Source organism: Zingiber officinale, chromosome 4A (assembly GCF_018446385.1).
Source record: "Zingiber officinale cultivar Zhangliang chromosome 4A, Zo_v1.1, whole genome shotgun sequence".
Classification (NCBI taxonomy): Eukaryota; Viridiplantae; Streptophyta; class Magnoliopsida; order Zingiberales; family Zingiberaceae; genus Zingiber; species Zingiber officinale.
Genome location: NC_055992.1, coordinates 140,274,313 through 140,299,250, shown reverse-complemented (window position 1 = coordinate 140,299,250; position 24,938 = coordinate 140,274,313). Strand labels below are relative to the sequence as shown.

The 24,938-nt window shown below is 39.1% G+C and overlaps 1 protein-coding gene across 3 annotated transcripts; it reads right to left on the bottom strand.

The window, feature by feature from the left end:
* Positions 1 to 20,007: 20,007 nt before the first annotated feature.
* Positions 20,008 to 24,729, bottom strand: LOC121971487 (methylthioribose kinase-like). Of its 3 annotated transcripts, none has more exons than XR_006109150.1 (7): positions 24,463 to 24,729; positions 23,320 to 23,629; positions 22,794 to 22,968; positions 22,507 to 22,708; positions 21,776 to 21,990; positions 20,596 to 20,871; positions 20,008 to 20,362 (listed from the first exon to the last, which is right to left on the bottom strand). XR_006109150.1 is itself a non-coding variant. In XM_042522783.1 (6 exons), the coding sequence occupies exons 1-6, from the start codon at positions 24,652 to 24,654 to the stop codon at positions 20,697 to 20,699; spliced, it is 1,269 nt and encodes a 422-aa protein (XP_042378717.1). In that variant the 5' UTR covers positions 24,655 to 24,729; the 3' UTR covers positions 20,489 to 20,696. The 3 variants fall into 3 exon arrangements, 1 of the variants encoding a protein (XP_042378717.1); XR_006109151.1 differs by having other exon boundaries at positions 20,008 to 20,359; XM_042522783.1 differs by lacking the exon at positions 20,008 to 20,362 and having other exon boundaries at positions 20,489 to 20,871.
* Positions 24,730 to 24,938: the final 209 nt, after the last annotated feature.

The following is a 24,938-nucleotide window of genomic DNA, read 5'->3' as shown; positions in this document are numbered from 1 at the left end:
TTGTAATACAAGGATAGTCTGGTATCAAAACTCTCATCAATACATAATCACGTGAAAGTGATTTTAATCAATTTAAAATAATTTTAATAAAATTTAATATATATATATATATATATATATATATGGGTGTCTTTCATTCTCACCTAGCATGCATGCGTCACGACAGAGGGGGGCCCACGTAGTATGTGTATATATAGATATATAAAGTTCTAATATACTATACTTGTGTGTGTCTATGGGTGACTGAGTGAGATTCCAAGTGTCTGGATCATTTCTGCATGCCCTGAGTCAATTTCGAACACTTGGGACATCAAAAGTGATCTGGACGTTCGGAATCCCACTTAGTCACCCACAGGCACGCACAAATAGAGTGTGCAACATATTAGAACTGATATGTTGTACACTAGTCGTGCGCAAAGTGCCTGTGCGATTGAGTAAGTTGGAGTATCCAGAAATGAGTCGGGGTGCGTGGGTTTGATATGATCTATATATATATAGAGTCTTGATATCCTACTTATCTTATTTTATTCACTTTGTGAACACCATATGTATTTTTTTTATATTTTTTAAATTTCTTTAGCTTTAATATTATAATCCAAACCTTAACACCCTGTTTGGAAACAACTTAAGTGAAGGAATTGAATTGAATTCCATTAGGAATTGAATTCTGGCAGGAATTGAATTCAATTCCTATGTTTGGAATGGATTAGTGAATAATAGAATTGAATTGAATTCCTTAATTTGGAATCTATTTGAATTGAATTCCATTCTTATACATTTACCATTTTATCCTCATAACTAATCATTTAATAATCAAGTTAAGTATTAGAGAATTGGAAGAAGGGATCGCACAGTTAAGACACAGTATGAAGAAGGTGACACACGGGAGAAACGGTGCAAGGAGAAGTTTTCTACACAAGGAGAAAAGGCGCACGGGAGAAAGGCAGGAGAAAATAAGAGAGTCGGCAGATGGGAAAAAGAGTTTTAAGTTAAAAGGGCAATTAAGAAATTTTAGTTGTTCATGGTAAATCCCTATCCAAATCTGACCATTTGAGGTCTGATTTACTATTCACATTTTGAATGGAATTGGAATTGAATTCCATATCAAATCAATCTCAAAAATTCATTCCAAACTATGGAATTGAATTTCAATTACCATAGGAATTCAATTCCATAGGATTCCAAACAGGGTGTAAACTTTGAAGACTAAATCCTAAATTTTAAACTCTAAGCTCTAATATATGTATAGAATAAATAGAGGATGAAACTTTCCTAGAAATTGAACTTACAGAAGTAGGCAAATATTGCAACAACAGGGAAAGAAACAACTACAATTAACTAACAATGATATAAATTACATGTTCCAACAAGAGACACAACAAAGGTTTTTTTATGATTTAAATAAATTCTTATACATGCCCATAGAAATGACAACTTATTTAACCTCAAAAGAAATAACTGAACTTGAGGAATTTGAGAAGAAACAGTAAATATTTGATAATGATTGGGAATTATACTTAGATGAAGAATGAAATATAATTACTAGAAAATAAACTATTTCAAGTTGAAACACAAATTCAGAAAACCATTAAAGTTGCCAAGGGGAGAGAAAGTATATAAACTTTAACAAAAGACTTAAACAAACTATCTATAGGAAATATTATCCTAAGTAGATAACCCAAAACTTATTCTTTCTTAACATACTACTCAACACCAGGAATCTACCATGAACACAAACTGAACTATTCACAGGTCCCTCACAGACAATAAGAAAACAAACGGAGTCAAATATGACTTCCTGGTTAGATAATATCATGACCAGATGATATAGTATTTCTACTTATGTACTTAAAGATCTGTAGTATTTCTACTTATGTACTTAAAGATATGATAAATGAGAGAAAGAAACTTAACTTTTTCAAATGAACAACTTAATTCCCTAAATCCTAAGAGATTATACAATTAAGGAATATTATCCTTTACTACATCACTCTATCATCATTATAGAACCTAACCACTTCATCTTCCAGATGGAAGAGAAGAAAGGCTGAATCTTATGATTGAAAAATCAACAAGAGCACTTTTACAATGAATTAAACCTCATGAACCCAGCAAAATCTACTATTATATCTATCACGTCCAGACCACCAATAATCCAATATGCAGAAAGTTCTATGAGAACTATGGATTATGGACATGTCCATCCACCAAGAACAGAAATAACTCCATATACAAATAATAATCCCTTACTTCTAACTATAGGGAAAAGAAGGCCACTAAAAATTGCTTATTTTGAAAAAAATTTAGTATTTTTAAATATAGATGAGTGTGACGACCCCCAGATGCATGATTCCTATTTAGAACAGTGGATTATCTCTGTTAGAAGAGATTACCAAGCCAGACATGAACTTGATATAGAAACGGGTGAAGCCATGATACGTATAAGAGAAAATTACTTAGGTGATATAACTAGAGTTGCATGGGAAGCCTACAAGGTCAAATTTCCATAAGAAATAGCTCGTATAGCAGCGCAGGGAAATAATATCTTAAACTTTTATCATAGACTTTTAACAAGGAATCCAAAATCTATCTGCATTATCTTCCAAAAGGATATCAGCGCAGGGAAGCCTTGTTGTCAGCTGCATTATCTCCCAAAAAGATATCAAAAGATATGATAGTGGTCCCATTGTTTGGCCGAGCAGGGTAGCTGCTCGGCCGGGGATCCCCGTTCGATAGACCTCTGTTGCTTCCTTGCAATGACTTGATTTGGTAGATTGTTTCTGCCTAACTGGAGGAGCGCTCTGATCATCTTAACATTCCTCCTCTCCATGATGAGCACCTGATGTTGTTATCGTAGTGCTCTTGGCTATATGGGCATTTTGCTTGGACCAGCCCTACGCTGATTGGGCACTTCATGCTCGATCGACAACTGCAGTAAACCTCAGCTCAACCCACCTTTGGTGAGTCCATTGGTTCTCTGGCGTTAATTGCCTTGACTTTGACCTCCACGTTGGCTGCTATCTTCGCCTTTGACCACACTTGGTGGGCCCCCTTTTATCACCGCATCACAAGCCTTCCCCTCAAGTCTAGTCGAAGGAGGCTGTAAGTCGGACTAACTGGACATATAGTGTCTTTGGTGACCTCTTGCTTGGGCACTCTCTTTTCTCGAGCTTCCAATCGGATTATATAATCTTCTTAGTTGTTTTTATGCTTCATCTTACTATCCTGAGTGTGTAGCTGCCACTCGTATCTAACTTCACAAGCCTGTGTTTTGAGTTGCCGCTTGGCTATCATATAGTTAGAAATCTGTGTCGATCGGGGTGGTTGGCAGTAACACTTAGCGATTTTTTCACATCTCGTCGCTTTCTTGGACGAGCACCTTGTAATAGTTGTTGATGTCATCTCAATTTCTAGGAGACTGTGCAAATCACTAGTCGTTATGGATGTGCGCGCCACCCATGTCTTTTAATTAAGCTCTATTAATGCTTCCCTATCGCCAACCACCACACGTCCCAACCCCTGCCGCCACACACTTAATGTGACAGGTGGATATCCGCGGTTGGTGTGACAGGCACCTTTTTGAATTCAACGATCGGATTTCGACCCTGTTTTCTACAACCCTCGATCGAACGGCTCGGAGCACTCGCCCGAGGGATTTATAAACCCTTATTTACTCGCCGTCATCTTCTCATTTCCTTGTGTTTCCTTCCTTGCACACACACTCCGCCGCTTTCCTTCTTCTTCTTCATTGTCGACGATCTTCCACAGTAAGCTTTCCTTTCCTTTCTACTCGCGTCGTTGGTCTTCCTCCATTTCTATTTTCTATGGCCTCTTCTCCTCAACTTCCTGCTTCCGTCCTCGGATTGTGGTATAACTCAACCGAGTCCAAGTTCAACAGTGATAAAATTGACCAGCTGAAGCTCACGTATTGTTTCCCCTTTGATTATCAAATTGCTATACCTTCAGCCTATGACTGGCCTCATTCACCTCCCGATGGTTTTTTACCCTTTTTCAAGGATCAATTTTGCACTGGTCTTCGGTTCCCCGTTTATCCTTTATTCTCAGCCATGTGTAAATACTTCCATATATCCCTGCACCAATTGGTGCCTAATTCCTTTAGGTTATTGTACGGGGTGGTCGTGTTATTCCATCTACACGACATCCCCTTAGTCCCCTGAGTATTCCACTACTTTTACTATCCCAAATTATTTGAGCCAGGGATCTTTTTGTTCCAAGCCCAAGTGGGCTCTGTCTTTTTTGAAAAAAAGTCGACCTCCAATAAGCACCAGAGAGAGCACTATTTTTTCGTTCACTTTCACGCTCGGTCAGACTTCCCGACCGGCTGGTAGATGGAAGGGACGCAACCTCCATCTCTAGGGAGATATCAAAGCCGATCAGACTATCTCCAGGCAGCCTCCAGTTTAGCTGGTCAGAAGTATCACATCCATTGGATATTGTTGGAGAGTGTCCTTTACATGTTCGGGCTGAGCCAGATCCGCACTCGACTACCCATGACCCTAGGTATGCTCTATCTTATCCTCATCTTTGAATCTAACTGATTTTTTCTTCTTTTTTTTTGCAGCTCAAATTATGCTGAGGGAATGTCTGTGCAGCAAGAGCAAGCCCGCGGACGTGGAGATTAACGTCGCGGGCATTGCTGCGCTATAGAGTAGTGGCCTACAGTCGGTCGAGCAATCTGATGATTTGACCAGCAAAGTGGGAGGGAGCCATGTGATGGCCAGCAAGGCTAGAGCAAGTCAGACAGCGGCTGGCGATGCCGCGACTGCCACAACTGACCTTCCTTTTGATCAACCTTCAATGATACCGATTGTGGTGCCCTCAGGGTCAACCACATTTGGCAAACCTCTAATACGATGCAAGAGGCACCGCGGGGAAGCTTCTTACCGCTTAGCCACTTCTTCCTTGCAAACCCCCGCCCGTACCGGTTCACGCCCTTCCTCCGAGCGGTGTGAGACTTCATCACTTGCCTTTCCCGAGAAGGTGGCCGTCTCGATTCCTACTTCTGTGTCATCTGACCGGATACCTTCTCCGTCCGGGTTATCTTCTAGGACTATATGTGTGCCGCCTGCTGTGTATATGCCTCCTCACTCCTCCTTGCCAACCACATAGGTATCTACTATCCGGCCATTCCTGATTCCCAAGTCCACACGCCAAGCGACTTCCGAGCCTTCTATTCCAAGATGAGTGGCGCCACCCAGACGATGCCGATCCCAGTTCCCCGGAACACCATATCAGGGTTCAAGGACCGCTGGCACAAGTCTTGGCTGATTCTAGGGCCCGTGCCAACTATTTCCCTAGGGGACCTCATGGATAGTTATACTCAGAAGACCACTAGAGTACATATATCTCTCTTGTATTTTTTTTTTCTTATTTCTCTCTCGGCACTTACTAACTTATCGCTATTGCAGTTCTGGGTCAAGAGCTTGGCCATGTGCCAAAGGTTAGTTTTTTTGGAGCATGAATTCCAACAGTTGGACGTTCCGAGCGACCCATCAAATGCTTCCCCGGTGCGTTTGGAGTAGCTGACTAGCGAGGTGGCTCAATTGAAGGTCAATCTGGAGATGAGCTTTGAATAGCTTCAAGTTGAGCGAACCCAGAGTGTCGAGCAAGTCTCATGAATTGAGTGGCTCAACAAAATTTGAAGGAGGCTAAGGTTGCTTTGGTCACCGAGCGAGAGAGTTGATAGGAAGATCAAGTGGCTACTAAGCTTCAGCTCGACGCCAAGGATGTCGAGTTGACTTCACTGAAGGCCGAGCTGGAGGTGTTTTGAGCGGCCTTCAAAATTGACCAAGATGTAAAGCCCGACCGGTTTGAAGTTTTCAAGCGTGATTATCTCCGTTCGGACCCCTTCAACGACCGGCTCACTAATCGGGCGCTTGACCTCTTCAATTTTGGCACCAATGGAACCCTCCAACAGTTGATAAATAGAGAAAAGCTGATCGAGTCATTGCCGGATGACGTGCTCGACTATCTCGAGTATCCCTCCTCTCTGTTTCGCAGGCCACCTTTTGTGCTCTCTCCAGATGTTCTGTAAAAATTTTTTCTAAGTGTTAATGAATGAACACCTGTTCGACGCTTCCTCCTTTTGTTAAATTTTGCAAGTGTTCTTCCATACATCGTCGTTCGGCCTAGTGGGGTTGTCTAGCCTCTTGGCCACCTTATAGCGTTTTATAAAAATTTTCTAAGTATGCATTCTTGTACCTCCGCTTGTCAATGTAACTAGTTGACGAGCCATCCGATCGCCTATTTCAGTGTATGTTGAACGACCTCTTTACTTTTGTGAGCGAGAATATTTTCTACCAATTGGCCATATAACCAATGTTTATAGTCGTTGCTCGACTCTCAATTAATTTTGTTCTCGAATTTATACCTGCCGCTCGGCTTTAGTAGACCATTTCGTATCTAAGGTTTATAGTTTTCGCTCGACTTTAGTTGACGTAGACTATAGGGTTTATAACTACCACTCGGTTGTTGATGTTCTCTGACTTAAGAGTTTGTAGTTACTAGTCGACTTTTGAATTAGTAGATAAGGGTTTATAGTTATCACTCGACTGTTGATTTCATAGACATGGGTTTATAGTCACTGCTCAACTATTGATTTTGTAGACAAGGGTTTATAGTCGCCGCCTGATTGCTAATTTTGTATACAAGAGTTTATAGTCATCGCTCAACTGTTGATTTATTGACAGGAGTTTATAGTTGTCGCGCAACTATTGATTCGTCAACAGGATGTATGTTTATACAAGTGTATATAAATTTAACCATACACCTCTCACCTAATCCTATAGGGCTGGAGGTGGTTTGCGCTCCAGGACCGCTCGAGCTTTCTTCTATCTTCATCTTACAAATAGTAATCTCCTGAGCGGAGCTTTTGGATGACTTTATAGGGTCCTCCCCACGGGGCATCTAACTTAGTGACATCGTCGATCAGCTTCACTCTTTTCCATACCAAGTCGTTGACCTAGAATGACCTTGGAATTACCCTCCGGTTGTAGCTCTGCTTCATGCGTTGCTTGTACGCTATGAGCCGAACAACGACCTTATCCTAGACTTTATCTACCAAGTTGAGTTTCATGAGTCTCTGTTCGGCGTTTCCATCGTCGTAGAGCTGCACCCGGTCGGACTCTACTCCGACTTCCACTGGAACTACTGCTTCACCTCAATATACTAGATGGAATGGGGTTATGCTGGTTGCCTCTCTTGGTGTGGTGTGGTGTGATGGGCCCACAATACACTGGGGAGTTCATCGACCCAGCTACTTCCAGTGTGATCGAGCCAAGCCAGTAATCCTCTGAGGATTTCCCTGTTGGTGACTTCCACCTGGTCGTTACTCTGAGGGTAGCCACTAAGGTGAAAGTCTATGTAATGTCATAGCCTTCGCACTACTACTTGAGCCTCCATCCTATGAACTGTCTTCCGTTGTCCGAGACGAGTCGACGAGGGATGTCGAACCGACACGAGATATTTTTCTGTAAATTTGATGACCATATGCTCGGTTATCTTGGTCAGTGGCTCCGCCTCCACCAATTTTAAAAAATAATCTACTGCCACAAGAAAAAATCTTCGTTGCCTGGTGAGAAACAGTCCAACGATGTTCATGCCCCACTGTCCCTCATCTCCTCGGTGGGTCGGTGTAGGACGTTATGATACTTTTGACACGACAAGTAAATGGCCACTGTCCGAGTGGTGTGATCTTGCAATGTGGGCCAAAAGTATCCCGTCAACAGGATCTTTTGAGACAGTGATCTTCCACCCAGGTGACTTCCGCAGGAGCCTTGATGAACCTCTTGCAAGATGTATTCAACGTCCTCCAATTCGAACACTTGAGCAGCGGCCTTGAGAAAGCTTTTTCATATAGTTGATCCCCAATAGTGGTGAACCACCCGACCCTCTTTTTCAATAAGCGAGTTTCCTTCTGATTGGCTGGTGTGATGCCCGATCGGAGGAACTCTATCAGTAGTGTCCTTCAATCGCTCGAGAAGGTTATTCCGTCTATCTTATCGATGTGTGCCACCAGTCAGACTTGTTCGATCGACTGATCTATCACGATCAGTGATAATGAACTGGCTAACTTAGCCAGCTTGTTAGTGGTCTGATTGTCCGATTGGGGGATCTTCTGGATAATCACTTCTTAAAAACCGGCCTTCAACTTTTTGAAAGCTTCGGCGTATAACTTGAGTTAGACGTTACTTATCTCAAAGGTGCCTAGTAGCTACTGCGCCGCCAGTTGAGAATCCGAGTAGATGAGGACTCTTGTGACTCCTACATGCCGAGTTGCCTGCAAGTCGACTATCATGGCCTCATATTCAGTTTCGTATTCATAGCTCGATAATCCTCCATACGAACAATTGGTGGGTGGATAAACCATCTACATAGATCTTCCAAGTCGCTTTCGGCTCGGTGTTTTGGACCTCGATAAGAAAATCAGTTAAGACCTATGCTTTGATCGTCATCCGCGGTTGATATTGTATGTCAAACTCGCTCAGCTCGGTAATCCATTTGATCAGCCGTTCAGATGCTTCTAGGTTAAGGAGGAATCTTCCCGCTATTGGTCATCACCATGATCGAATTTGATAGAAAATATGGTCGGAGTCTCTAAGCAGCGAGTACTAGTGTGTATGTCAATTTTTCGAGATTGGTGTAGCAGGATTCTGCATCTTTTAATATGACTTATAAAATATGCAGGTTGTTGCTCAGGGTTGTTTTACTACACCAACGTCGAGCCAACCGCATGCTCTGTGGAAGACAAATAAATCAAGAGCGATTCGCTGACATTTGATTTTACCAATACAGGTAAGGAGGTAAGGTACTCCTTGAGCTCCTCCAGCGCCTTGTCGCACTCCACGTCCCACTGCAACTTCGTCGCTCGACGTAGTATTTTGAAGAACGGGTGACTCCAGTTGGACAATTTGGAGATGAATCTTGATAATGTAGTGATCTGTCCGGTCAGCCATTGAGCATCCTTCAAGTTGTGGGGTGTGGCATGTCCTGCAGTGCCTTCACCTTGCTGGGATTCGCCTCGATCCCCTATTTAGTGACAATATATCCCAAGAAGCGGCCACTCCTTACTCCGAACATGCACTTGTTTGGATTTAACTTGATTCCATATGCCCTCAAAGTTTAGCAGATTTCTTCGATATCTGTGGAAAGGTCAGCGGTTCGGAGAGATTTTATCAAGATATCATCGACATATACCTCCATGTTATGGTCGATCTACCATCGCAATACCTTGTTCATCAATCTTTGAAAAGTAGCGTCGACATTCTTTAATCTGAACGACATGACATTGTAGCAGTAAGTTCCATCGGCCATGATAAAGCTGACCTTCTCTTGATCTTCCCGGGTGAGAGACACTTGGTGGTAACCTTGGTACGCGTTAAGCATACAGATCAGCTCGCAACCCGCCATGGAGTCCACCATTTGGTCTATCTAGGGTAGGGGATAGAAGTTTTTTGGGCAAGCCTTGTTTAGATCACAGAAGTCGATGCAAACTCACCACTTGTTGTCTGGCTTGGAGACCAGCATGACGTTGGCCAACCAACTCAGAAATTGTATCTCGCGGATGTGGTCAGCTTCCATCAACTTTTCTATCTCTGCTCGGATAATCTAATTCTGTTCCAAGCTGAAGTCCCTCTTCCTTTGTTTCGCCGGTCGAGCGTCCGTTGGGCATGAAGCTCGTGCTGAGCTACGCTTGGAGAGATGCCTGGGAGCTAGTATGTCGACCAGGCAAACACATCATGATTTCGCCAAGGCATGCGTCCAGCTCTACCTTCCTCTCATATGTCAAGTCGGAAACAGCAAATGTAGTGGCTTCCGACCGACAAGGATGGATCTAGACCTCCTCCTTTTTCTCATAGATTAGCGCGAGAGGCTCCTCCATGATGGTGCTAACTTCCAAGCGCGGGATCTTCCACGCGACCCTTGCTTCAGATTTGACCATCTCGACATAGCACCGCCGAGCGGCCAACTGGTCACTTTTAACTTCACCCACCTCATTGTCTACAGGAAACTTGATCTTCTAGCAGAAGGTGGATACGACAGCTCGGAACTCATTAAGGGTCAGTCGGCCCAATATGACATTATAGGCAGACGACGCATCCACCACAATAAAATTTATAGTCCTGGTCCTCTTGAGAGGTTCCTCTCGGAGCGATATAGCCAGTCAAGCCTGGCCAATTGATAATTCTTCATTGCCTGTAAACCCATAGAGTGGGGTCATCATGAGCTGCAGTTCGCTCTGGTCGATTTGCAGATGATCGAATGTCTTCTTAAAGATTATACTCATCAAGCTACCTGTATCAACAAAAGTTCGGTGAATACTATAGTTAGCTATTACTGCCCATATGATCAAGGCATCATCATGAGGGATCTCCACTCTCTCTAAATCTTGAAAGCCAAAGCTGATCTTAGGTCCCTCGACCTTCTCCTTGCTACATCCAACAACATGTATCTCTAGTCGCCGAGTGTGTAACTTCCTTGCTCGGTTGGAATCACCGTCGGTCGGCCCACCGCCAATTATTCCAATTTCGTCTTGAGCGACGTTGCTTCGGTTCTCCTCTTCCCTAGCTAAGGATCTAGTCCACTTAGCAGAAGCTTGGACGGGACTTGTGTTATTTCTTCTTTGAGGCTGACGATGACACTGTTCATCGGTTAGTCTGTCTTCTTCTCTTTGCCCATCCGATCAACATCGATGTCATCACTTGGGAGTCGATGAGAGACAACGATATCTTGGAGGAGCCGGTCGATTGGAAATCGGCCTTAAGTCATACAGTCTCGGGTGTTATGCGTGGTCAATTGATAGAACGAGCAAAACAATGGCATCCAAGTCTTGCCTTTTGTAGCTTTGAGTCGACCTGTCACCACATGCTACACGGTATGTGTTCTTAGCTCCTGGTGTGGCTGTGCTACTCCTGATTGGAGGCCTTTCGGTGGTTGATGATTAGTGGTCGACCGTAATTTTGAGGGAGCAATATGCTCGACAGGTGCTTCCTTCCTTCGTGCCACCTAGGCTACCTCCACATTTATGTATTCGGTGGCCCGCCTAAGTAGGTGGTCGAAATCTTTTGGAAGCCTCCAGATGAGGGAGCGAAAGAATTCCCCTTCGGTAAGCCCCTGACAAAGACATTTACCAATATCTCCGAGGAGACCGATGGAATATCCATGACCACCTGGTTGAACAGCTTGATGTAGGCCCTCAGTGCCTCCTTGGTGTTAGAACCTCGTGGTAGTTTTGATGTGATCAACCAGGTTAAGTTAGGTCTTGTTGAGTTTGATCCTTGTGTCTAAGTATGCAGGAGCTTAAAAACATAAGAAGTTGAGCGGAAGATGCAGCTAGAGAGAAGGATGACATGGGAAGGGAATCGATGGCTCGGTGCATCCGAGGGATGAGGTGCTGCGGAAGAGTACACCGGTGGACGAGAAGGGCATGCACGATGTTCCAAGGGACGAGAAGCCGGAACGGAAGCCTACTTGAGGAGAATGCCAGAAAATAGGTTCGGGTGAGCCCTATCCCAGATAAGAGTGATCATCCAGGCGATCGGAGCAGCAGAAGAACAAAAAGAAGGCTGGAAATACTGCTGGAGGCGTCTTCAAAGGGAGTTGAAGGCGCCTCCGAGGTGCCTCCATGCATCTCCGCACCTTCATTGTGGAAGGCGCCTTCCATGGCTAGAAGACGCCTTCAATGAACAGTATGAAGACGTCTTCCAGCCCTATAGAAGGCACCTTCAACCAGACTGATTTTACCGTTGCCAAAGAATAAAACTTTATCCTTTGGTGCCTCACTGGAGGCGCCTTCTAGCTTGTTGGAGGTGCCTTCAACCTCCGGATAAAATTTTCCAGGAGCTATAAAAATACTCCTAGAGCTAGGAAATGTAGAACAACTCTAGTAATCTTTTCTTAGCAACTATCTGAGCATTCAACGATTGTAACAGACTTCTCTGCCTACACGAAGGAGATCTCTTAGTGCTTTCATTATCCTTGGATTAACAACCACTTAGGTTGTAACTAAGTAAATCTGTTGACTTCTTTTATTTTAGTAGTTGCTCATTTCTATTTATTATAATTGTGAAATTGCTGTTAATTGAAGTCCAAAGAACGGGAAAGGCTTTTATTTTTTTTCAAGCAATTCACCCCCTCTTGCCGGCCCCGCTGCACCAACACTTGGGCCCCTGCTTCACTGTGAATAGATTAATACTTGTCTTCTGGTAGTGGCGACTTCTAGTGAAGTGGTGCAAGAATGCCGCTCAGAAATCTTTGAAGCTATGAATTGATCCAATCGACAATCATCTAAACTAGCCTTGCATTGATTCGAAAAGTTTGGTGAGGAAGACTCGACACTTCACTCCATTGGTGTACTGATGAATTGTGGCACGTTATCGAACTTGGCTAAGTGGTCGTCCGGATCGGTCGTTCCATTGAATTCCCAGATTGTCAGTGGGGTGTAATGTCGAGGCAAGGGGACATCCAGAATCCCCTGAGAGAACTGTCATTTGATCCGCTCGAATGAATCATCGTTTCTTGGTGCTTTCCTTTTGTGTGCATCCCAAATGGGTGCGTCATTCGATAAGGATCCTGGTTTCTTGTCCATTCGGTACTGCTCCTCTGATGGATTCTGGAACAACACGTGATGAAAGGGGATTGGCACATTGGGCGCGTCTCTATAAGTGTCGGTCGACTTCTTATTCTTCCCCCGAACGAATATATGTTCCGCTCGATCTCTATATCCAGCCTGTGACCCCGCTGTTGATGTCGCGGGCTCATGTACCTGGCGCTCAGCCAGTGCCTGCTGCCATTGTTGCTCCACCATTTTTGCTGCTCGGGCTTGTATCAACATATCTAATTCCTCCTTTGTCAATGTCACCGTCGTAAGTCGCCCAACGTCCTCCATCTCTATGTATCAGATGTAGGCTACGTTTTCACAGACAGTGCCAATATGATTCTGTCCAAAAATCGTGAAGAAGGTTGGCTGGGGATGTGGCTTTTGGGTTGATCGTGTGTAGACCTCACTCCGCTTTACAATACAAGAAATGTCAATACCGAGCCAGGGAAGGGGTCCCTGGCATTGGTCCTTCGACGCTCAAGTCGGTCACAAAAAAATGGAAGGAAGAAAAACAACAATAAACATAGGCATGAATAATGAATAATGTGTGCCTCCGCCAGTACATGGACCCCCTTTATATAGCACTACAGTGAGTGATGTGCACGCTCCTTAAGGCGTGGGTACGTTTCCCAAATTGTCCTATGAAAGGACATGTCAGGAAAATAGCTCTAACACCATACCTTAACAGGACATGCAAATCCCTGACAAGACAGTAGAAACTTTTGTCGTACGATTTGCTTGTTGACCATGCCTCATTGTTAGCGGTATTATCTCCCAAAGGGATATCAAGAGATATGAGAGGGGTCCCACTGTTTGGCCGAGCGGGGTAGCAGCTCGGCTAGGGATCCCCGCTCGATAGACCTCTGTTGCTTCCCTGCAATGACTTGGTTCGATAGATTGTTTCTGCCTGACCAGACGAGCACTCTGGTCATCTTAACATTCCTCCGCTCCGTGATGAGCACCTGATGTTCTTGCCATAGTGCTCTTGGCTCTACGGGCTTTCTACTTGGACCAGCCCTTCTCTGATCGGACACTTCATGCCCGATCGAAAATTGTAGTAGACCTCCGCTTGACCCACGTTTGGTGAGCCCGTTGGTTCTCTGGCGTTTATTGCCCTGACTTTGACCTCCACGTTAGCTACTATCTCTGTCTTTGACCCGTACTATATATATATAGTAAATTGCTTCCCCCCGGTCTAACACCGCACCCCTCTCCCCTCCCCCCTCTCTCTCTCTCTCCCCGTCAAATGACAATTTTATCCTTTTTTTCTTTATTTTTTTAAATTTTATTTAATTTTATTTAGTTTTATTTTTTTAATTAATTTTATTTATTATTTTTTCATCAATACTTATATATTTTTTATTTTTATTTAATTTTATTTTTTAATTAATTTAGTTTATTATTTTTTTCATCAATACTTATATATTTTTAAATTTTATTTAATTTTTCTTTAGTTTTATTTTTTAATTAATTTTGATTATTATTTTTAAAATTTAATTTAATTTAATTTTTTAATCAATTTTGTTTATTATTTTTTTATTTTTTTCAAAACACTCTCTCCCTTTAAATTGAGCATCTTTAACTCTTAATATATATCAGAACCTCCATTTCCTTTAAATTACCCCCCTTCTACCCTTGACATATGTCAAAATCTCTCATCCCTTTAAATTACCCCTTCCAACCCTTGATACATATCAAAATCTTTCATCCCTTTAAATTACCCCACTTCCAACTCTTGATACATGTCAGAACTTATCACTCTCTTTAAATTACCCATGTCAATTACCCATGTCAAAATTTCTCATTCCTTTAAATTACCCCCTTCCAACTCTTGACACATGTCAAAATCTTTCATCCCTTTAAATTATCCCACTTGCAACTCTTGATACATGTCAAAACTTATCACTCTCTTTAAATTACTCACCCTTCAATCCTTGACATATGTCAAAACACCCATATTCCTTTAAATTACCTCCTCCAACGCTTGATACATGTCAGAACCTTCCCTCCCCTTAAATTACCTACCCTTCAACTCTTGACACATGTCAGAATCTCTCCCTTTAAATTATTCTCTCACACTTCATTTTTAGTCACTCTTCAATCACACCTCCCTCCACTGCTATCTCCCTCTCAGTCTCCCCTTCTTTCTTTTTGAAACATAGTTATCTTTTTAATCATTACAAATAATAACTCTTAAAATCTATAACTAAAAATAAATAAAGATTATAATATATAATAAAAAATTATTAAAAATAAAATTGATAAAAAAAAATTAAAAAACTGATTAAAACAAATAATAATAAACAAAACTTTAAAAAAATAGAAAAGGAATATGGGACAAAACTAAAAAAAATAAAGGAAAAAAGATAGAAATAGAAGAAAATTAAAATAGGAGTAGGATCGGACGTAGGGGAGGGGTGCAAAAAGGCGTCCTATATATATATATATATATATATATATATATATATATATATATATATAAAAGTTGAATTGACGTAGACCTTGTGTCATAAGTTTCTAGAACTATTTTATTGTATTTTAGAAAAAATAGACATTTTTTAACAAAAATAATAATAGATTTTTTTAATCCTCGTTATTATAATCTTAATCATGTGTAGGCCAACGAGAACCACACTAGACTAAACTATGATTGCCATGCACAGAAAGGTTGATCAGTCAAAATGAATAAATAAAGATAGCGTCGCGTTGTGTAGATTTATGATTCCTAAGAGAAGGAACACTATAAAATATGAATTATGGATCAGCAATTAAAATAAGGCTAAATAACTTTCAACCCCCATGTATTTTCCATCCAAAAGCAGTTTACCCCCCTATATTTAAAAAATGACACTCAGCCCTCCTATATTTTAAAGAAAAAAGAAAAAAAATAACAAATGATCAAAATAACCCTTACTTTTATTTAAGTGTTAAAATTATGGCTAAATAATTTTAAGCCCCTTTTATTTTCCATCCAAGATTTTTTATTTTTATATTTCTTTTATTTCTAGAAATATGAGGTTACCCTTATTTTTGTATTGGTGTAATTTTGTCACACCAATACTTCATTGCTGTTTTATTGTATGTCACATTTGATAATGAGAAAGAGATTTTTAATTATGAACTTTATTCCATCTTTATTTATTTTTGGTTCATTAATTTAAAATTTTGATTTTTTTTATTTGGTAAGGGCGGTGGAATGAGTTTTTGAATAGTTATTTCTTTTAGAGTTGTTGCTTATCTATTGTTTATACTGGTGTATGTATAAATTTTGTGAGAGTTTTTTTAGGAACAAGTGAAATTTTTGACCTATATATCAATCAGGTTTGGTTAGATTAAACTTTCAACGATTATGTGAGATTTTTTATTTTTACTTTTCTTTTTGTCTAAAAATCTAAGGCTACCTTGAATAAGGATGTTTCAGTTAGAATAATTTTAACATTTAGAATAGTAAAAGAGTTATTTTGATCATTTACTATTTTTTTTCTTTTTTTCTTTAAAACATAGGGGGCCAAGTGTCATTTTTTAAATACATGGGGAAACTACTTTTGGATGAAAAATAAAAAGGGTTTAAAGTTATTTAGCCATTGTTTAACAATTAAATAGCAGGGTTATTTTGGTCATTTATTATTTTTTTCCTTTTTTATTTAAAACATAGGGGGGCTAAGTGTCATTTTTTAAATATAGGGGGGCAAACTGCTTTTGGGAGGAAAACATAGGGGGTTTAAAGTTATTTAGCCTTAAAATAATAAGAAAGGATTTAAATTAAAATTAAAAAAGAGTATAATTAAATTTAAATAATTTTAATAAATTAATAAAGAGTATTTTTTTTATATGTATAATAATTTTAATAAAAATTATCAAAAACGTGCTTGATTTGATTTTTTATCTCAAAATATTTTTATTTCGAAACACTTTTATATTATATATATATATATATGACGTATAGCATCTGTCATAGTTGCTAGAACTATTTTAATATTTTTTTAATAAAAGAAAGATACGTTTTTTTTAATGAAAATGATAATAAAAAATGAGATATTTATTTCTTTTTTAATCCTTTGTTATTATAGTCTTAATAGTTCGTAGGCCTACTAGAACGACACTAGACAAAACCATGATTGCCATGCACAAAAAGGTCAGTCAAAAAATAAAATAAAAACCCAAAAAAGATAGCACGTTTGTGATTCCTAGGAGAGTAGGAATACTAAAAAACTTGAATTATGGATCAATAATTAAGGAAACAATGAAGGGTATAATCAACGCACTATCGTTAATATTAATTATCTCCATTCATAAATTAATGAACTCACTATATCTTTTGATACATGCACGCACAATGTGCATGGCTTGTGCTATTTATTTAAACTCGTAGGAAGCATCTTAATGCAATGAATACCAGCATCTTTACTCGTATAATATATATATATATATAATCGCATTATAAGCATATGATTTAAAAACTCTCTACCAGTGGACGAAATTTATCATTTTGTTCACCGACCAAGATAGCACCGATATTGACACAACCCCACAATGCTCTGCACATCGAGCGGTGCGGGTCAAATTTATCATTTCGATCGGTATGACATTGACATTGACACCGGCACGACCCCATAAGACTCTGCACGAGGCCCTATTAGCCGCCAAAGGCTCTGTGGCCACATTGAGACTTCACATGAGACCTTATGGTCCAGCGAGACCGAAGCGACCATGTGACACCACAGTGACCACATAAGACTACTCCTGAGTTTTTTATTAAAAAATTTTATTTATTTATTTTTTAACAGTTAATTTCTTTAATTATTATCTCCTCATATTTTTTTTCATCCATGGTATATACGGGGAAAAATTCCCTCTTTAGATTAAAATAAATTAAATTCAATTTAATTTAAATATACTTAATCCTAATGATTATGTCTAAATTTTAGTTAATCTTAAATTGATTTCTACTCTATTATAATTTTTTTAAAATGGTTTAATCTACTAATAATAGTATTAAATATTATAATAATATTTTTAATTAATATATTTTATATTTTAAAAAGATATCGAAATCATATTGGTAGGACATAATATTAAAATCATATCATTCCCGTCACAAACTAATTAAAACTTTGATACTTGATCAAAATTTTAAACTATGATTACAAGTGTAAACTAATCAAACCGAGTTGAATAAGCGTCTTACAAATTTTATCAAGCTCAAATTCAACTTAGTTTTTTATTTAGATCAACTAATAGAGTTGTCGCCCTTTTAAATACATTAAGTTAAATATTATCTAATATATAAAATTTAATTATTATTTATTTTTAATACATCATAAATAATTTAAATTTTATGAATTAATATAATTTTCATGTATTTAAATAAAAAATTAAGAACTAAACATCAACTTTGTTTGTTCATGTATGCGGGTTCATTTACAAAGCTACTTGTATCAAGAGAAAGGAAGATTGCCCCTACGTATGTGGTACAGTAATAAAGGACTTAAAATAATAGTAAGAGGATCATAATTTAAATTACTATAGGTCAATTTTTGAATGTGCATAAATTATGTTCTAGATTTATCTGATAGACCAATTAGAGGGAAGGTCTACACACGGTTTCTCATTATACTAAAATCATTTTGAACAATGGCTTACTAAATGAGCTTAATTTGTTTTCATGCAAACAATTAGTGAATGTTCCGTTGTTGCATCCCCCAAAAGTGCAAATTTATTCTAGCTAATAATGTAAGGAAATTGCTAGTCCCTTTCCATGGATGTCAATATGGAAGTGATAACGCAGAGCTCTGTCAACGGGGTAGATGTTGAGGTGGAAACGAAGTCTTGCTTGCACGGCGTGGTCGGATATGCGCGCCATTAAAGAAAACGTCAAATGGCACTGAAGTTATCCAACAAAATCCCTTGATTTCTATTTTATCCAGGTGTCCAGACCTTATACATCCAACTAGTTCTGAAAGTAGGCGGCCCACCTCTGCCATCCATCATCGTAGGATCGTGCGGACACGAGATTTTTTCTTCAAATTAAGTCTCCATGCATGTCCCAATTGAGAATTCATCCTTAGGAATCCATCTTGATCGTCTTGCTGCTGCACCCTGCTCACGGAGGCAACAACAAAGGCCTTTGATGTTCAAGTGACTAATGGTCTAGTGAAAACACGAGCACAATATAAAGATTGTATCTCGGCATTTATAGGTATTAAAATTTGAAGATACTTGTATAAGTCTCCATGGCTATAGTTGAATTGATACTTAGATGATAGAATTATAATACAGAAGTCAGATTTGAATCTCCTAGGATTCATTTCCTTAGAACATCCAAACCCACTTTTATTATAATATTCATCATCTCATCCAAAAATATAAGATTCACTATCATATTCTCATTATAATAACATATCTCTTTCATCCACATTCTTTTTAACACTTATTTCTGATTCCACAGTCCACTCAATTATCATAAATTATATTATATTAAACAAATATATTTTAAAATATTTAAAATATTATTATTATTTTTAATAATAATCTTACTTTTTAGAAAATAATTTTACTATTTTTAAAAAATAATATTTAAAATTTTACTATTTCAATCGTCTCACTACTTTTAAAATTTATAATTTTTTAATAAATAAAATTTAAAAAAAAATACACACGAATGGGCGAGCCAAGGGTTGGCCCACACTACATTTGCTTGAACATGTTCAAGACCTTGAACGCGTTCAAGAGTCACAATGATCACTCAGTTCCATAATTTACTATCCTTCCACATTTCTTTGGAGGGGCCGTGGAGGGGCACCTGGGGTGCAATCTCTAGGGAATCTTTTAACAATTTCAAAGTGCAATCTCTAGGGAATCTTTTAACAATTTCAATTAGTAATCCCAACTTAATGACCATTAACTTTAACCGCCTCCGTTACTACCAACCATTTGATCGTTACTATCCATTAAGTCCTTAAAGTGGAAGGACCATGTAGGAATTGAGTCATATCCACTTGTGGTCAATGATGGCTGTCTTCAGAGAACCTGTAGCCTAATGAGCTCAAAAGGGAGAGCTTAAAGAGTTCGGAATAGGGAGTTCGGAGTAGAGAGCTTGGGGAGATCAAAGGAGAGCTCAGGAAATTGAGGAGAGCTCAGGGAACTGAGCCCATCCTTAACCTAGACGATGGCATCTACTCGAAGAATTTCAAAAGGTGCCAACATAGCGATCTAGTTCAAAAAATCAACCCTTAGAGATGCCAACGTGTCAAGCTGGTGCGACAGGTCGCCCCTTTAATCCTAAAGTTTGTGCACAGGTAAGTTGTATGTTGACCTGAAGTAGGATCACGCATGTATGACCTGCTGACCTAAAGTGAGGTCGTTATCGTGGAGTATCAACCCAGTAATGAGTAATAACAAGACCTATGATTAGTTTCTCCTCCAACAAATAACACTCAACATTGCTTTATGTTGTTTTTCGCCATTCTAACTAATATATGTATATCATATTATCAATCTAATTACCTTAAGAATTTTCATCCTTGGGCATTCTACTAAGAGAGTACTCTGTATACTACTCTTTCTTCACTCTTTGATGTGAGATTGAACCATACACCTATTTCATGTGTGCTCGACTCCCTCATGTGCAAATTATGAAGTATGAACTAGTCCAGCATCGAACCAGTTATTCGGTAGGATGCATAAGAAAGCTTCAGCATCAATGCCTCACTTCAATTTTCGACGAGTACCAGCCATTTGCTGCTGCAAAAACCAGAGTTATCGATATAAGGTTCATAGAGCAATTTGACACAGCAAACCTGAGGTATCAAGTCAGTTTCATTCTCAAGTTAGAAAGACTAGCTTTCCCCACAATAGTGTGCAGGATCATGTCGAAGAATAATCGAGTAAAATACTTAAAAGATAAGTTCAAAATGCATACGAGATTTAAAGCAGCTAAAAATACAGAGAGATTAGCGCACAGTTTAAACACTTACTGACTCATTCTGAAAGCATAATTTAGTTTAACAGTTCATGGAGAGATGCACTTCTGATGCAATTTCATGGCGGTTACTAGTTCCTCTATTTTTCCGACTGCCTAGCGAGCTGAAATCTCCTCAATGACTGAAATGACTTGGCTGATGCTTTCAAATTTGCGCCTTTCCTTCAGAAGTTTCTTGGCACAATCTAAGGCACGGCGCTCGCAGAGAGCCCTCTGGCTCCCATCGGCAATGGATTCAAAATCTTCAACATGAGCTACTCCAACAATTCTCCTGCAACCCCAATGAACGGTTAAAGGTCAGCACAAAAGCATAAATTGAGTTCCAAAACTGAAGCCATTTCTCTGCTGAAGTTAAAGAAGAATCAGATAGGCAACTAAGCATATTCAGTTTTCCAGTGTGATTTAATTTTCATATCAATCATAATTTCGAGAATGTGTGATATTAGTAGAGTGGATGGATGCTTCATAAACGCATCCTGCCTTAATCACACATCACCCCGCTTGCCCCACCTGACTTCTTATATGGTATAGGGGGGAAGTGAAGAAAATATCGCACCCCGCCTATTGTCATCCTTAATTTAGCAAATTCATAATACTATCAATATAGTTGATTGAATATCAATCATTTCTTCTTTTTTTTCCTACAAGAATATGAGAAGTATCATTTGATTGGTCCAAAATAAATTCAAATATATAGTTAAACTAATATTTACACCTAATACAGCAATGCATGTCTCCAACTATTTATTCTTAATCTTCATTTAAACAATTCTGAAGTAATACCCACATTTAGGGGGTGTTTGGTTGATGAGTTTGGGAATGAGGGAATGGAATGATAATAAAAGATAGTGTTTGGATTGTGGGTTTGGGAATAACAATTTGGGAATGATTTCTACATTTATGGGAATCAACCAAACCCACATAACTAGGTAGGTTTCATTTCCATTCTCATTCCCATTTCATCTTACTATCAAACTCATACCTATAGTCATTCCAGTCATTTAACCAAACGCCACCTTAGTTTGATTAGCTATAATTCTCATTTCACTAATCCAGATAAATTTTTAATAAATTGGTAAACCAATATTTTGAGTTTATCGCACAATTGAAGGGATTGTCGACTCAAAATTCCAAAATAGGCATACAATCGCTTAGAGTTTCAGATGAAAAAGTACCTTATCATCTTAGCAGCACCAAATCCGATAGAATCATGAAATAAATCAGTCATGTACTTCTTCTGTGCAAGGAGTTGCAATTCAGGTTTGTTAAAAATATCTGCAAGATATGCCTCGCCATGCCCATCAAAGTTCTCATTCCAGAGAGCAACAAATTTCTGGTGAAAAAGATTCCAAGTTTCTTCTAGCATCTTCAAAATCCACCTCTTATATGCCTGCGAGAATGATATTATGAATTGAAAAAAAAAAACTGAACTTATTGAATGATATTCCAACAATATAGTTACACTCTTGTCTCGATAGCACAATAAGCAGCCTACAAGGCTACAAGAAAATTGTAGTATCAGTTGAATCAGAAAAATATGTGATGTTATTTAGAGGGATGAAATGGAAAGAGTCAATCTCTTTAAGGCACATTGTAGTGGTTTCACATTGTTTCAGAATAACGAACACATTGGTCGGTACAGCGACTTTGGTACTTCTCTGGATCAGACATACATAAGGTGTATTCTAACAAAGGATGAGAATGAGAATGAACAATTGAGGTGCATATCTGTTTGCTAAAGAAAGTCTGAGAAAGTTCTCTTCATGCTAAAACTCCAACAGGAAGAGCCAAAAAAATTTCAGAACAACTAATTAACTAAAAAAAATTCCCAAATGCTAGAATCTAGACTCAAAAGCTTGCTCAGTTCCCCCGTGCAAAAATGCAATATCGTTAACTCAGTCATTACCTCACGGTCATTGTCTTTATTAGCATGACCATCTTGAGAAAAGAAAGCCAAAATCAAGTTTCCCAAGAAAGCTCCTATATCGAATCCCATAGGCCCATAAAAAGCAAATTCAGGATCAATGACTTGTGTAGAATCATTAGTCACCATGACAGAACCAGTATGAAGATCTCCATGAATCAGAGCTTGTGCCCTCTCGCAGAACCTACAAATGTAATTAATACTAAGTAGAATAATTTTTTTATTAAAAAACAGAGCTGATAAAGATGAATGCTGAGATATCACAGTACATGGACTTCAGTCCAGCTACTTCAATTTTTAAGATGTCATCATCACGAATTGCCTCAGCGTCATGGTCAAGGTGAGGTGAAGTCCAATGATTATACTGAGCCACCTTATATGGGTCTGAAAAAACAACTTGCTCTGTGAGCCTGCATAGTTCCACATTCCCACAAAATTCTGCAACTGCAAGAAAACATTGAAGAGATTGTCAACAAAGAAAAATGAAAAATTGAGAAATTTAAAAGGATGTTGAAGTAAAATGTGTTGTAATGTTATATTACGCTAGATGTAATGGATGTTGAGGAAAATTGCATTTTTCATTGGATGTTGGAACAAATAAGAGCACAATTGGGCAAATTTAAACGCAAAGGTAATCACATTATCAACAGGAACATCTTCAAAAATATGAATATTTGAGAGTACTAATGTTTTCAGATGTATAATCACAAAATTCTTGTGCATTTGAAAAAATGGAGAATATGATTGAAATAATAGAATAATTCTATAAATCTGTATTCATCAAATTGAATGTACCTGCTTTTCTGTGCTCTAGTGTAGAATGGTAAAGAAGTGATGTGAAAAAAAGTGTTCTTGCCATAAAGTCCGACATGTGTTGAGCAAGCAATGGATATTCTATCCCAGCAATTAGCCCTTTCCGCAAAATAATATGTGGAGGCTTCAAGTAGCGCATAGCAATTAAGGACATTGGCCTGTCAAAATGGTAAACTTCGGGTACATGATTTGGGCATAGGCGACCATGTTCTTTTAAGGCTAACATCTCAAAATAGGCACGCTCCTTTGTCATAGGCCACGAAGTACCGATGCAGCGAATATAAGGAAGAGCCTGAGTCGCCAAGCAAATTAGATGAGATTTTGAAGTTATCTTAATTCAGCATCAAGAGCATTCAATAGATGACTCGTCCATTATAAGATTGAATACGGCACGAGAGAAACAGAAGGAAATTTAAGATGGCATATCAAGATTGCCACCAAAGACGTGAGTGCCTTGTGAAGTTGAGTGAATTCTACCATACCATCAGTTTAATGCACGTCTGTACTACAAAACAATAAGTTGATTGTTCTATGATTAATCCAGTGTACTGCACCTAATGCAATGTCAAATTCACAATATAAAAAGGCATAACAAATCATTTGAAGTCACCACATAGGTTCTTTCATAATCCTTTCATCACCTAAAAAACAAAAGAATAAATAGATTATCATCCATGATTAAGCATCAATTTAGACTAGTGTAGTTTAAGAACTTAAAGGTCAAACAAAGTCTGTTCATGGAGTGTACTGTTAAAACAAAATTATCCTTATGATGAAAACCATCATGCATAAACCCTAGAGCGTTCGTGTACAACCCTCACAAATGAACTTTCCCTCGCCATAGCTGAATAGCAGCCGAGAACCTTTTTTCCCTTTAGTATTTACTAGCAGAGAAAACGATTAAGCAGATATTCTGAACAATTAAGCACAGGATTACCTTCCAAGGAAAGCTGCAATCATTTAATTGTGATCAAGGTATCGTCCCACATGAAAGGGGAAAAAAGGGGCAAAGGAAGACAAGCTTCAAAGAAAAGACCCATAGTTTGTGCCGTGACAGTAGCCAAAGTTGGATTTGCTGAACACTAGAGAGGAAACCATCCCTAAATCGATTCAATCGGAAAATACCTGCTTGATGACGAAGGATCCGCCTGGGCTGGTGACGATGTACACGAAGTTGAGATTGCCGTCGCCGACTTCCTTGATGGCGAGGCCCTCCAACTGTTCTCCCAACTGGACGAGGAGAGCGGGAGTGGATTTGATGTAGTCCACCAGGGACTCCTCTTCGAGAGGCCGGAACCCTTCCTCCGCCGCAGCCATAGCTTCCACGGGGAAGAGACCGAACGGAAGAGGAGGAAGCCTTAAAAACCGGAAGTCGACGGCGGACGAGAAGTGATTCTCTTTTTGGCAGCGACGCTAGGTCCCACCAGAAAGACCAATTATGCACGGGGTACAGTAACCGAGAGTGTATTATATTATAGTCTTGACTGAGGGGAAATAGTAGTGTTGAAAATTTTCCATTTTATTTATTATTTTTTTTATAAAAATGATAGTTATCTATTTGAATATAAAAAAGAATCAGTCAATTAAATAATTTTGACTAC